We start from the raw sequence: 15,126 nt of genomic DNA on the forward strand, positions 1-15,126 counted from the left end.
TATATAGGGATACAAACAGACTAGAATAGCTGAAGCACAATAAATGTTTGTAAGTCATAGAAGTAGACATCAATCACCCTGTCGGGTTTTAGGGACCACGTAGTCTGGATTTTATTCTAAATGTGATGGGAAGTCATTGGTAAGTTTAACTTATTATTTTAATATTAACTTCTTATTAACTTATTATTTTAATAGTAAATAGTATGGTTGGCATATGTTTTCATTTAAAAATTTTAGATTTTCCTAGTTTTACTTGTACTCATTTGTGTGTATGTGTATTAAGTTGTATACAATTTCATCACCTTTGTAGGTTTGTGTGTTCACTACCATGGTCAAGAAAGTGAGCAGTTCCAATACCACAAGGATCTGGCATGTTGCTCTCTTACAACCACACCCACTTCCCTACCATGTTCCTTTCTCCTCCCTCTTTTCCAGGGGCTAGGGATAACATTTCTAAAATTTTATCATTTCAAAAATGTTAAATAAGTGAAATCATACAGTATGTAAGCTTTTGAGGTTGACTTATTTTGCTGAGCATAATTCTCTGGAGACTCATTCAAGTTGTTGCATGTATCAGTAGTTTGTTTCTTTTCCAGCTGAGTAGTATTCCCTTGTATACATATACTACAGTTTGTTAATTCCCTCACTTATGGAAGAATATTTGGGATTACTCTAGTTTGGGGCTATTACAAGTAATGCTGCTCTGAACAGTTGTGTAGTGGTTTTTGTGTGAACATTTCTTCAGGATAAATGCCCAGGTGTGCAATTGCTGGGTGATAGGGTAGTTGCATGTTTATTATTTTTTTTTCAAGAAACTACCAGGCTGTTTTCAGGAGTGGCCATACCATTTTACATCCCTATCCAATGATGACTGTGTGATCCAGCTTCTTTACATCTTCCCAGCATTTTGTTTTGTCACTGTTTTTTATTTTAGCCATTCTGATAGATGTGTAGTTTTAATTAGCAATCTGCCATCTCATTGTGGTTTTAAAGTTGTGTTTCCTTATTGGCTGATGATGTTGAACATCTTTTTATGTGCTTATTTGCCATTTTTATTTCTTCAGTGTACTGCATATGTCTTTTGCTCATTTAAAAAATTGGGTTAATCTAAAAGTTTTAATGTTTTTCATTTTATGCTGAAGTATGTCATCACTTTGAATTAATTTTTTACTTAAGGAGTGAGGTTTAGATAGGGGTTTATTTATGTGTCTTTGAATTTTCAGTTGCGCCAGCACCATCCTTTCTTTACTGAACTGGTTTTGTACCTTTGTCAAAAATCAATTGAGCATATTTGTGTGGGTCTGTTGCTCAGTCCTCTAGTTTGTTTTCAGTTAGTAGACCTATGATCTTTCCCACTGTCAGTACCATGCTGACTTAATTACTGTAACTCTGTGGTAAACCTTTATATTGGAGGGAGAAGTTACTCATTTTGGTTTTGAAGGAACGTTTGCTTAGGTTAGAAATAACCTCATTATAACTTTCATTTACATGTATCTCTAATGGAATGTTGGGTTGGCTGTTTCGTTTTGTTTTTGTTTTGAGATGGGGTCTCGCTTTGTCAACGAGGCTGGAATACAGTGGTGTGATCATGGCTCACTGTAGCCTTGATATCCTAAAATCCAGTGAGTCTCCTGCCTCAGCCTCCTGAGTTTCTGGGACCATAGATGTGCACCTCCATGCCCAGCTAATCTTTTTTTTTTGTAGAGATGAAGTCTTACTATGTTGCCCAGGCTTATCTTGAACTCCTGGGCTCAAATAATGCTGCCTTGGCCTCCCAAAGCCCTGGGATTATAGGCATGAACCACTGTGCTGGCCCTTGATTCTTTTAATATAGATCTACTATTTATTTTTCTCATGTAAAAGTCCAAGTTGGTCATTATTCCAGGGAGACTGTTTTATGGGATTGTCTTAGACCCAGATTCCTTCTGTTTTATTGTTCTGCCAACCCCAGAGATATGCCATATATACATGGTCAATTATTGGGTCACCATTACAGTGTGTAATTTTAATCAGGAGGAAGGGGGAACAAGAGCATAAAGGAAGGTATGTAGTTTTATTTATTTATTTATTTATTTATTTAAGAAGTAGTCTTGCTCTGTTGCCCGGGCTGGAGTGCAGTGGCACGATCTCGGCTCACTGCAACCTCTGTCTCCCGGGTTCAAGACATTCTCCTGCCTCAGCCTCCTGAGTAGCTGGGATTACAGGCGGCTGCCACCATGCCCAGCTAATTTTTGTATTTTTAGTACAGATGGGATTTCACCATGTTGGCCAGGCTGCTCTTGAACTCCTGACCTCAAGTGATCCACCCACCTCGGCCTCCCAAAGTGCAGGGATTACAGACGTGAACCATCGCGCCTGGTCTAGTCTCATTTTAAGGACATGGCATTCTCATCCCATTGACCAAAATAGTGACATGTCCCTGCACCTAACTGCAAGGTAATCTCTAGGAGGAGTCCATATACCTGACTCGAATCCAGAGGGTTTTATTGCTAAATGAAAGAAGGAGAAAATGAATACTCCTGGGCAATTAGCAATCTCTGCCACAGTAGATGTATTCTGTGTGTGTGTGTGTGTGTGTGTGTGTGTAATCTGTATTTGAAGTTTTGAAGCAGTCTGTCATCTCAAAAATGTGATGTATATAAAGAACCTTCTAACTGACTTTATTTTAATATACGTGCAGTCCTCACTTGCCGTGATGGTTTGGGACTATAAAAAGATCGTGCAAAGTGATCTTTATCAGTGTGAAGAATTAAGTTGTTGCACAATCTTTAGAAATTCTTGTCAAAACATTAAACATTCTCTTACTGTTGGTTATAAATGTATAGAGAAATGAAAAAATTTTAAAAGGAATATTCAAAATTAAGCCATTTTATTTCTTTGAATAAACTTAAGAATTGTTCGAACAGTTTTTTTCTCCTTCTTGTATAACTTACAATATGACATGTCTCTCTTATGCCACCTTAGCAAATTTTCATACTCCTTTCTACGTTTGGATAATATTCTAACATTTTATCCTACACAGTCTGTGAGGGATTTCTCTGTTGCCCAGGCTGAAGTGCAGTGGCACAGTATTGACTCATGCAATCTCTGCCTCCTGGGTTCAAATGATTCTCCTGCCTCAGCCTCCTGAGGAGCTGGGATTACAGGTGTGCTTACCTGGCTAATTTTTTTTTTTTTTTTAGTAGAGATGGGGAATCGCCATGTTGGCCAGACTTGTCTTGAACTTCTGACCTCAGGTGATCCGTCCAAGGTCCACCTTGGCCTCCCAAAGTACTGGGATTACAGGCGTAAGCCACTGTGTCCAGCCGAATTTTGCAAACTTAGCCACATCTATGTAACTAACTGTTTAAGAAACAGAAACTTACCAGCACTTCAGAAGTCTCCATTGTGTCCTCTTCTGGTTACTATTCTGACCTCAGGAGTAAACCACTGGCTGGGCATGGTGGCTCACTTTAAAGAAGTTTGCTGACCTTTGCTCTGTGTGCTTGCTGTATGCTTAGTATTCTCCAGTCTTTTTCATTTTAGCCATTCTAGTAGGTATGTAGTGCTATCACACTGTGACTTTACTTGCAATTACCTGATGTCTAATGATATCGAGTGCCTCAATGCAGGCACATACTTCTTTTTTTTTTGAGACGAAGTCTTACTCTGTCGCCCAGGCTGGAGTGCAATAGTGCGATCTACACTAGTAGGATGCCTTCCCCTACTTATTATACTTATTTATACCCCAAATACCCTAGGCTCATTGAGCACCAGCTTTAGGTATCATTTTTGGCCACTGGATAGACCATCTTTTGCTTATTCAAGTCTTTTTTGCCCATTTATTGTCTATTTTTATAAGATAAATAATATTTTAATGTGAAATTGTAGAAAAACACAATCTCAGAATAAAGATTGTCAATTTTTTTTTTTTTTTTTCTTGAGACAGTTTTTCTCCTGTTGCTCAGGCTGGAGTGCCATGGTGTGATCTCAGCTCCCTGCAACCTCTGCTTCCTGGGTTCAAGCAATTCTCCTGCCTCAGCCTCCTGAATAGCTGGGATTACAGGTGTCTGCCACCATCCCTGGCTAATTTTTGTATTTTTGGTAGGGATGGGGTTTCACCATATTGACCAGGCTGGTTTCGAACTCCTGACCTCAGATGATCCACCTGCCTCAGCCTCCCAAAATGCTGGGATTACAGGTGTGAGATTGTCTATTTCTTAACAATTTTTAGAAGGTTTTTTATTTTTGTTTTTAATATGCTGTAGATACAAGTCCCTCATGGAGCTGGATCTTCCCCCTCCCCATCCGTCTGTGGCAAATATTTTATCTCAGTCTGTGTCTTGCCTTTTCATTATCTCAATGATATTTTAATGACCAAAAGCTGTTATTCTTTTAAAGAAAGAAAATGGGGATTTCTTAAAGATATATTAAAATAAAAAACTGGTAAATTTTTAAATAACGAAGACATACATTTACATTCGAGAATAGTGTAACTTACATTTGTTAAAGGTAACTTGTTGTTTTATACCTGCTTCATTGTTGAAAAGAAAAACAGGATTTGACCTTATAGTTTGGAGAACTAATTCATTTTTTAGTTGTTTAAGAATATTAATTATTTAAAAATATTCTTTATTAAGTTTTTATCATTTTAATTTTAGATATTAAGGATGAAAATGAAACAATACTGAATCCTGAAGAGGTAGCTTTTCTAGAGGAATATATTCCTACTCGACATACAAGTGTTACTCTCCTCAAATGTACCTGCACAATTTCCATGGCTGAATTCAACTTGCTGGACCATTTGCTACCTGTCATTATGGGAGAAAAGGTATATTTTGTGATTTGCTATATTTTTTCCCCTCATATATGGATTTTTTTTTTTTTTGTCATTTATTGAAAGAATATCTGCAGCTGGGCACAGTGGCTTGAGCCTGTAATCCTGGAAATTCAGGAGGCTGGGGTAGGATACATACTTGAGGCCAAGAGTTTGAGACCAGCCTAGGCCACATAGCAATCAATACCTTGTCTCTAAAATAAAATAAAATAAAATAAAATAAAATAAAATAAAATAAAATAAAAAGTTAGGCATGGTGGCACATGCCTGTATTCCCAGCTCTCCAGGAGGCTGAGGTGGGAGGACTGCTTGAACCCAGAAGTTTGAGGCTGCAGTGAACTATGATCACGCCACTACACTTCAGCCTGGGTGTCACAGTGTGACCCTGTCTCAAAAAAAAAAAAAGAAAAAGATAGAAGTGTCTGCTTATATAGTTATCCATGATGAAGTAAAAGCAATGTAACTATGAACTAAAAATTAACTATGTTAATTTTTAAAATGTAATTTTACATTTATATTTTTAATAAAATAAACTTGAGCTTGAGGGTGTATAAAGAAATGTTGAAGAATATGGGTGTAGAAGTCAGACCGTATACCAGCTATAATGCCACAGACAATTACTTTATATCTCTAAGCCTTGTTTTCCTCTTCTCAGAAAGAGAACAATTATATTTTTTCAAGCAGACTGACTATTTTAGTTTTAGCCAGTAAAACTGTCAGCCTGCCTAGATTCAGACAGTTTATTACTTACATAGACAGCAGAAGCAAAGTCAGTAATGGTGCAAGCTCCCCTGTCCCTTGTTCCATAGGACAACCTGTAACCAAAGGGCCAAATGACTTCTATTGGTATATCGTGGGGCACCCTGTTGGCAACAATTCAGTTTCATACTGCAGCTAAGCAGTGGTGTAGCTTAGCATACGTCGAAAGCCCATAACTCAGCTGAATGAGGAATGCTGATGAGACACTGTTTCATGGCAGCCTCTCTCAAGATGGGAAGGTGAATGAGAAATGCTCTTTTAGCAGCTCCTCACAAGACCACATATTATCCTCTGTTTTTAGGGTATCACAGGATATTCTACCAAGATCTGCTGTGGTTGAGTATTGCCTTCATGGCATGGATTTGTATAACATTATCAGGATGCTGGTACAGACCAGTCCCACCACAGTACTTAGCTCCTAGGATTATTTTAAATATTCATTGAAATAATGTATGTAAACTATTTTGCATGTATTAGGAACTGAGTGATGTCTGCCATAATTGTTGAGAATGCTTAATATTTGTTCATGGTCCATGTACAATGTGTTGCTTTCTGAATTTAACTTATACATACAAGGCCTTATTTGTTTGTTTGCTTTTTGAGACGGACTCTTGCTCTGTTGCCTAGGCTGGAGTGCAGTGGTGAAATCTCGGCTCACTGCAACCTACGCCTCCTGGATTCATGCAACTCTTCTGTCTCAGACTCCTGAGTAGCTTGGACTATGGGTGCATGCCACCACGCCCGACTAATTTTTATATTTTTAGTAGAGACAGGGTTTCACCATATTGGTCAGGCAGGTCTTGAACTCCTGACCTCAGGCGATCCACCCGCCTCAGCCTTCCAAAGTGCTGGGATTACAGGCATGAGCCACCACACCCGGCCTATCTGTCTTTTTTGGGATATATTTCTTTTGATGTTCGTATAATGATCAGGGTCCCCAACTCCTGAGATGTGGACCAATACTGGTTAGTTGCCTGTTAGGAGCCGAGTTTCAGAGGAGGTGGTGAGTGGTGGGTGAGCGAGCATTACCACCTGAGCTGTGCCTCCTGTGAGATCAGCGACGGCATTCAATTCTCATAGGAGCACAAACTCTACTGTGAACTGTGCTTGCAAGGGATCTAGGTTGGCACTCCTTATGAGAATCTAATACCTAATGACCTGAGGTGGAACAATTTCATTCTGAAACCATACCCCTTCTCCTGTCTGTGGAAAAATTGTCTTCCATGAAACTAATCCTTGATGCCAAAAAGGTTGGTGTCCGCTGATAGTGATGACCATAGAAATAAAAAGTGTCCTAACTGTAAAGAAGAAGTTATGTGAGGGAATTAACTATATGCATTAACTTTATTTTTGCTCCCTATTGGCCACTCATAATTAAGTATGGCAGTGTATTATGATTAAGAGATCATGTAGAGAAAATTTCACTGGAGACAATTAAAATATGTCTGCGTTTTATCATTTCTGTTTTTGCTATCATCTGATTTTTTTAAATAGATACTATTTTTTAGAGTAGTTTTAGATTCACAAAGCAGAGTGAAAGTGGTACAGAGATTTTTCATAAACTCACCCCCCCACATACATAGCTTCCCCCATTGTCAACATCCCTCAACAGAATAGTATATTTGTTATAATTGATGAACCTATATTGACACATCATTATCACCCAGAGTCCACAGTTTATATTAGGGTTCACTCTTGGTGTTTTATGTTCTATGAGTGTTGACTCATGTATAATTATCTACTATGGCAATATCACATAGAGTAGTTTCAATTCCCAAAAAATCCTTTGTGCTCTGCCTATTCATCTCTTCTCCCTAACCACTGGCAACCACTGATCTTTTTACTTTCCTCACAGTTTTGCCTTTTCTAGACTGTCATATAGTTGGAATCATATAGTATGTAGCCTTTTCACATTGGCTTCTTTTACTTAGTAATATGGATTTAAGGTTCCTCTTTGGCTTTTCATGACTTGATAGCTGATTTCTTCTTTGCACTTACTAATACTCCATTATGGATGTACCACAATTTGCTTATCCATTCACCTACTGAAGGACATCTTGGTTGCTTTCAAGTTTTGAGAGTTGTGAGTAAAACAGGCATATACATCCATGTGCAAGTTTTGGTGTGGGCATGTTTTCAACTCCTTTGGGTAAATACCAAGGAGTGTGATTGATGGACTGTATGCTAAAAGTATGTTTAGTTTTGTAAGAAGCTGCCAAATTGTCTTCCAAAGTGGCAGTATGATTTTGCATTCCTGCCAGGAGTGAATAAGAGTTCCTGTTTCTACACAGCCCTACCAACATTTGATGTTGCTAGTGCTTCGGTTCTTTGTCATTCTAAGACATGTGTAATGGTGTCTCGTTGTTTTTAGTTTTATTTCCTTGATGACATATGGTGTGGAACATCATTTCATATGCTTATTTGCCATCTGTATATCTTCTTTGGTGAGGTATCTCTTCAGATCTATTCCCCATTTTTTAAGAGTTGTTTGTTTTCTTAATATTGAATTTTAAGGATTCCTTGTACATTTTGGGTAACAGTCCTTTATCAGATAGGTCTTTTGCAAATATTTTCCCCCAATCTGTGGCTTGTCTTTTAATTTTCTTGTATTTTGCAGAGCAGAAATTGTGAAATTTTAGTGAAGTCCTGCTTATCAATTCTTTGTTTTATAGATTGTGCCTCTGGTGTTATATCTAAAAGTCATCACTATACCCAAGGTCATCAGCTTGTATCTTTTAAGAATTGGTCCATCTCATCTAGGTTATCAAATTTGTAGGCATAGAGTTTATAGTATTTCTTTCTTTTTTTTTTTGAGACGGAATTTCACTTTTGTTGCCCAGGCTGGAGTGCAATGGCATGATCTCGGCTCACAGCAACCTCTGCCTCCTGGGTTCAAGCGATTCTCCTTGCTCAGCCTACTGAGTAGTTGGGATTACAGGCATGCGCCACTATGCCTGGCTAATTTTGTATTTTTAGTAGAGACGGGGTTTCTCTGTGTTGGTCAGGCTGGTCTTGAACTCCCAACCTCAGGTGATCTGCTCACCTTGGCGTCCCAAAGTGCTGCGATTATAGGCGTGGGCTACCGCACCTGGCCTGTCTTTAGTATTTTAAAAATTATCATTTTAGTGTCTTTGGAATTCGTAACAATGTTCCTCTTTCATTTCTAACATTAGGATTTGTATCCTCTTACTCTTTTTCTCAACCTGGCTAGAGAGGCTTATACTGATTTTTATTGAGCCAGCTTTTGGTTTTGTTTCTCTGTTGATTCTGTTCTCTGTTTTCGATTTCATTGATTTCTGTTTTGATTTTAATTCTTTTCTTCTTATTTTGGATTTATTTAATTTCCTAAAGTGTAAGCTTAGGTGATTGATTTTAGATTTTCCTTTTTTGTAATATATGAACTCAATACTATAAACTTCCCTCTAAGCATTGCTTTCACTACACGCTACAAATTTTGATAAGTTGGATTTTTGTTTTCATTTAATTCAAAGTATTTTTTATTTCTCTTGAGATTTTTTCTTTGACTTGTGTTCTTTAGAAGTATGTTTTTAAATCTCCAAATATTTTGACATTTTTTAGTTATGTTACTGATTTTTAGTTTAATTCCATTATGGTCTGATAGCAGACATTGTATGATTTCTTTTAAATTTGTTTAGGTGTGTTTTATGGCTTAGAATGTGTCTGTGTTGGTGACTATTCTATGTAAGCTTTAGAAGAATGTGTACTCTGTTGTTGCTGTATGAAGCAGTCCACTGATGTGTATTATATCTGGTTGATTATAAATTCAATTATGTCCTTACTGATTTTCTGTCTGTTGGAACTAATTATATCTGATAGAGGGATACTGAAGTCTCCAACTAAAATAGTGGGTTTGTCGAGTTTTTTCCCTGAAATTTTATCACTCTTTGCTTTATGTATTTTGACACTGTGTCTTTAGGCACATCCATGTTAGGGACCGATGTCTTTTTACAGAATTGACACCTTTATCATTACTTAATCCCTTCTTTATCTCTGATTGCTTTCCCTGGTCTGATTTTTGTTCTGTCTGAAATTAATATAGCCATTCCACTCTCTTTTGATTAGTTTTAGTATGGTATGTGTTTCTCTATTTTCTTTTAATCTACACATGTCTTCATATTTAAAGTGGGTTTTGACTGGGTGTGGTGGCTCATGCTTGTAATCCCAGCGCTTTGGGAGGCAGAAGTGGACTGATCGCTTGAGCCCAGAAGTTTGAGACCAACTTGGGTGAAACCCTGTCTCTACAAAAAAATACAAAAATTAGCTAGGCATGCTGGTGTGTGTCTGTAGTTCCAGCTACTTGGGAGGCTGAGTTGAGAGGATCACCTGAGCCCTGGAGGTTGAGGCTGCAGTGAGCCATGATCGCACCACTGCACTCCAGCCTGGGTGACAGAGTGAGACCCTGTCTCAAATAAGTACATATGAAATTTTTTTTTAAAAAGTAGGTTTTTTTTCGTAGACAATATATAGTTGGGTCTTGTATCTTTAGCTGCCTTGACAATCTGTCTTTTAATTGATGCATTTAGACCATTGATAAGAAGTTATTATTGATGTAATTGGACTAATATCAACCATACTTCTTGCCATTTTCTAGTTTTTGCCCTTGTTATTTGTTCCTGATTTTATCTTCCACTCTTTTTTGGCCTTTTGTGGTTTAAATGAGCATTTCATATTATTTGATTTTCTCTCCTCTATTAACCTACCTGTTATACTTCTTTTTAGTGTTTGTCCTAGAATTTGCATTATATTTTTACAGCTAATTCAAGTCCACTTTCAAATAACACCATACCACTTTACAGGTAGTCAGAGTTTCTTATAGTAAAAGAAATACTAATTCTGCCATCCTGTTTCTTGTATCATTGCTGTAATTCATTTTACTTTTATGTAAGCATTCATAAGCCTGCTACACACAATCATACATAATTAAATACATATTACTGTTATTATTTTGACCAAATTTATTAGATCAATTAAGAATAATAAAAATTAAAAGTCTTTTTTTTTTACCTTTTGCCTTTTCTGATGCTTTTTTTTTTAATATAGATGTGAAATTCTGACCTTTATCATTTTTCTTCTCTCTGAAGAATTTTTTTTTAACACTTCTAATAAGGCAGATATACTGGAAACAAATTCTCTGAATTTTTTTTTTTTTTTTTGTCTGAGAAAGTCTTTTTTTCTCCTTTTGAAGGATAATTTCATGGAGTATGGAATTCTAGGTTTGTAGGTTTTTTTCCTCTTAAAATACTTTATTTTACTCTCTTCTTGCTTACGTCATTTTTGAGTGGCGGTCAAGTGTAATTCATATCATTGCTCCTCTATAAGTAAGATGTATTTTTTTCTGTGGATTTTTTTGGGGGACTTTATCTTTGATTTCTATGATTTGAAAATGATGTGTCTGTGTGTGGGATTTTTTTTTTTTTTTTTCATTTATCCTGCTTGGTGTTCTCTGAGTTTCCTGGGTTTCTGGTTTGGTGTCTGACATTAATTTGAGGAAACTCTCAGTCATTATTGTTTCAGATGTTTCTTCCGTTTCTTTCTCTCTTTTCTTCTCTTGTGGAATTCTTATTACGTGTATGTTACATCTTTTGTAGTTGTCCCACAGTTCTTAAATATTCTGGGGTTTTTTGGGTTTGCTTTTCAGTTTTGGCAATTTCTACTGAGATACCTTCAAGCTTAGAGATTCTTTTGTTCGCCATGTCTGGTCTTCCAGTATGCCTGTCAAAGGGAAAAATGCTAACAAGGAGACCTTACTCAGATGGCAGCCCACAAATTTGTATAAAATTTCATTTAGATTGTTGGCTAGTTCCTAAGCTGCCCGTGTGTAATGCAAGACTTCGGGAAACGCAGCAGAAAGCAAAGTATAAGTTTGACTATTTGCATGGTACTGTGCATCTGCAATTAGAGTTCAGGCACTGCCACGTTAGCACCTGGGCCTTCCTTTGAGACCTCATAAGGGCCACACCGTAGGAATAAATACAGATTGAAATAGATTAGTCTAAGAAAGCCTAATTCCAGTCTTGAATAGGACCATGATGATATACTTGTATTCTGTTTGCTTGCCAAATAATAGTTAACTTACTTTAGGGGAAGATAGCATTATCAAAGCCATTATAATTTTTTATCCATGATGTTATCTGCTTGATACAAAATTATGAGGTATACTAAAAATAGAACCAATTGAATTAAATATAAAAAATCAGTAATATAAATAGACTTAGAGATGATTAAGGTATTAGAGTTGTTAGACATGGACTTTATGGTTAATTGCTTAAGGAAAAAGGCAAAAAGGTGGAAGATTTCCAGAGAGACCTCAATCCATTAAAAAAAGCACCAAATTAAATTGTGAAACTGGAAAATGTAAGGATACAGGTTTGAAGGAAAAGGATGGAAAAAATATACCATTTAAATGCTAACCAGAAGAAAGATAGCCTGGCTGTTTTACTAAGAGATAAAGTTGATTTTAAGGTAAGAAGTATTACTACAAATAAAGAGAGCCACTTCATAATGATAAAAGTGTGAACTGAAAGAAAGAACAACACAGATAATTCTCACAGGTGTAATCTTGAGTGAAAAATTATATACCATGTGATTTCATTTATATGAAGTTCAAGAAAAGAGAAAACTAATCTGTGGCGATTGAAGTGATTAGCTACGTCTGTTGAGGATTTAGTATTGCCTTGAAAGGGACATGGCACAGCCTTGTAGGGTGCTTCAGATGGGTGGTGGTTACAGATGTAAAAATTCATTCAGCTCTAACCTTCAGATTTGTGTGCTTTATTCTGTGTTATTTTTAGTAATCCCAAAGAAAATCACTTAAAAAAGCAACGTAATTCCTAAATAAATGGTGGTTTTAAAATTATTGGTAATGAGTAAAAAATCAGGATTGTATTTTCAACTTAGTTTTAAGCACAGTGATTCTCAGTAATGGCACTTTTGGTTTTTTGGATTGGAGAATTATTATGTAGCATTTACCATCTTTGGCCAATACCTGCTAAAGGCCAATATTATTGTAACAATGAAAGACAGACAAAGCAATGAAACTGCTCTTCTTGCATTTTTTCTTATTCTTCTGGATGGAAAGTCATGGTGTTCCTCATTGAGAACCACAGGTAGAGCATTTTAAGGGAGTGAGTGAGTGAGTTCTAGGATGGGTCATTTGCCACTCAGCGTACATACGCTGGACATCTTGAAACTTACCTGTATTTATTTGAAAGCTCAGAAAGATTCTGTAAAACTGAGAATACTGTGCCATCCTCAAGATTCTTAGGACTTTGTGAGCCCTTAACATGTGTATTGTTAGTAGATATGGTACAGATCAGGAATTTTTCTTTCCTGCAAACATTGCTTATGGTGAATGTTTTTGACATAGTGTGGGATAGTCCATTTAGTTCCTTAGTCAGCTAAATGTGAATAAAAGAGATTAAAATAAAATATGCTGACTCTTGGATATATAGATACATTTTGGAATAATTAAGCTTAATACAATATCTTCATCATACTGAGGCATGTAGTGATACTATTCTAGTTGACTGAGAAAGAAAAAAAACTTGAACTGAAAGGGCAATGATAAATTTGCAAAAAATATGCATTCTTTGAAGTCTGGGACATATTTAATATATATAGAAAGACATTTGTTATTTGGTTATGGCAAGAGAGTTCTGTAGAAAGGCATCATTTCTAGATTGATTGGATATCACTGCAAATGTGCAGATCTGAAGCGTGTATAGAGGGAATTGCAACTCAGTCACTGCTCCACTTTTAAAATATAAAGCGAACACTTTTGTTTTCTAGAACTCAAGTAACTTCATGAACACTACAAACTTCCAGTCTCTTCGGCCTTTGCCATCCATTCGAATATTGGTGGATAAAATTAATGTGGAACATTCAGTGCCGATGTATGCTGAACAGTTGGTGCATGTGGTCAGCAGCCTTACTCAGCCTTCTGATAACCTGCTTCATTATTGTTATGTACACTGCTATCTTAAGGTATGAAAAGTGAATTTTCTTGTTTGTTAGCATGGGTTTGGCTGTGGGATCATCACATAAGTTTCTTTTTTCTTGATGTTGTAATTTCAGAGAAATAGTACTCTAAAAGGTAAGATTTAAATAAGAAATAAGATTTATTTATTCCAATAAATTAAAATAAGTAATAAAAATATACTTATTTTAAAGATTTCTCAATTTTGTGAGATTAGTAGCTTGATATTTATAAATGAATAGTTAATTATAACTTTTGAATGATTTTACTTATCATTGATGGTAATTTTTATAAGCAATGTGAAAGAGCACTCAGTTTAATATGGATGCTTTGAAAACTCATGCTTTTTTGAAGGGAGCATTTATGTGAGGCATAATGAGGCATAAAGAGGGCTTAAAACTTTTTTTTGTCACCTTTATTTAATTCATGTTAATTTATTGATGCAAGGACAATTTATTTTCTATACAGACATATGCCATTTTATCATGCATTACTTTATTGTACTTCATAGTAATATTGTGTGTGTGTGTGTGTTTTAACAAATTGAAGGTTTGTGGCAGTCTTGCATTAAGCAAAGCTTTGGTGCCATTTTTTCAATAACGTGCTCACTTCGTGTCTCTGTGTCATATTTTGGTAATTCTCCCAATATTTCACAAGTTTTCATTATTATTTTAGCATTGTGATCTGTCATCACTGTTCTTTGATGTTACTATTGTAATTGTTTTTCGGGTACCAAGAAGTACACCCATTTAAGATGGTGAACTTAGTAAATGTTGTGTGTGTTCTGGGTCCTCCACTGACCAGTTCCCCCTTCTCCTTCCCTTATCCTAATCCTTGAGACACAACAATATTGAAGTTAAGCCAATTAATAGCCCTACAATGACCTGTAAATGTTCAAGTGAAAGGAAGAGTCCCATAACTCTACTTTAAATCAAAAGCTAGAAATAATTAAGCATCGTGAAGAAGGCGTGTCAAAAGCCAAGATGAGGCCTGAAAGCTAAGCCTGTTTTGCAAAACAGCCAAGTTGTGAATTGAAAGGAAAAGTCTCCAGGAAATTAAAAGTGCTACTCCAGTGAACACAGGAATGACAAGAAAGTGAAATAGCCTTATTGTTGTTATAAAGTTTGAGTGGTCCAGATAGCAGATCAAACCAGTTACAACATTCCCTTAAATGAAAAGCAAGGCCCTAACTCTCTTCAATTCTGTAAATGCTGAGAGACTTGAGAAAGCTGCAGAAGAAAAATTTGAAGCTAGCAGAGGTTGGTTCATGAAGTGTAAGAGAAGCCATCTCCATAACATAAAAGTGCAAGGTGAAACAGCAAGTGCTGACCTAGAAACTAGAGCAAGTTATCCATATCTAGCTCAATTAATTGATGAAGGTGGCTACACTAAACAGATTTTCAATGTAGACGAAATACCTTCTCTTGGATGAAGATGCCATCTAGGACTTACATAGCTAGAGAGAAGTCAATGCTTTGCTTCAAAACTTCAAAAGGCGGCCGGGCACGGTGGCTCATGCCTGTAATCCCAGCTCTTTTGGAGGCTGAGGCGGGCG

General features: G+C 36.5%; 1 protein-coding gene across 44 annotated transcripts in view; it reads left to right on the top strand.

Annotated features, from left to right (window-relative positions):
- Nucleotides 1–15,126, top strand: part of VPS13B (vacuolar protein sorting 13 homolog B) — an 856,590-nt gene that overhangs the window by 124,078 nt on the left and 717,386 nt on the right. For all 44 annotated transcript variants that reach the window (XR_013397372.1, XR_013397371.1, XR_013397373.1 and 41 more), the window contains exons 14-15: nt 4,641–4,810; nt 13,385–13,579. Coding sequence is in view for 30 of the 44 variants with exons in the window: in XM_077943895.1 (XP_077800021.1) it covers nt 4,641–4,810; nt 13,385–13,579 (365 nt within the window). In the remaining 14 variants the exon portion in view is untranslated. The remainder of the gene's footprint in view (nt 1–4,640; nt 4,811–13,384; nt 13,580–15,126) is intronic.

Source organism: Macaca mulatta, chromosome 8 (genome assembly GCF_049350105.2).
Source record: "Macaca mulatta isolate MMU2019108-1 chromosome 8, T2T-MMU8v2.0, whole genome shotgun sequence".
Classification (NCBI taxonomy): domain Eukaryota; kingdom Metazoa; phylum Chordata; class Mammalia; order Primates; family Cercopithecidae; genus Macaca; species Macaca mulatta.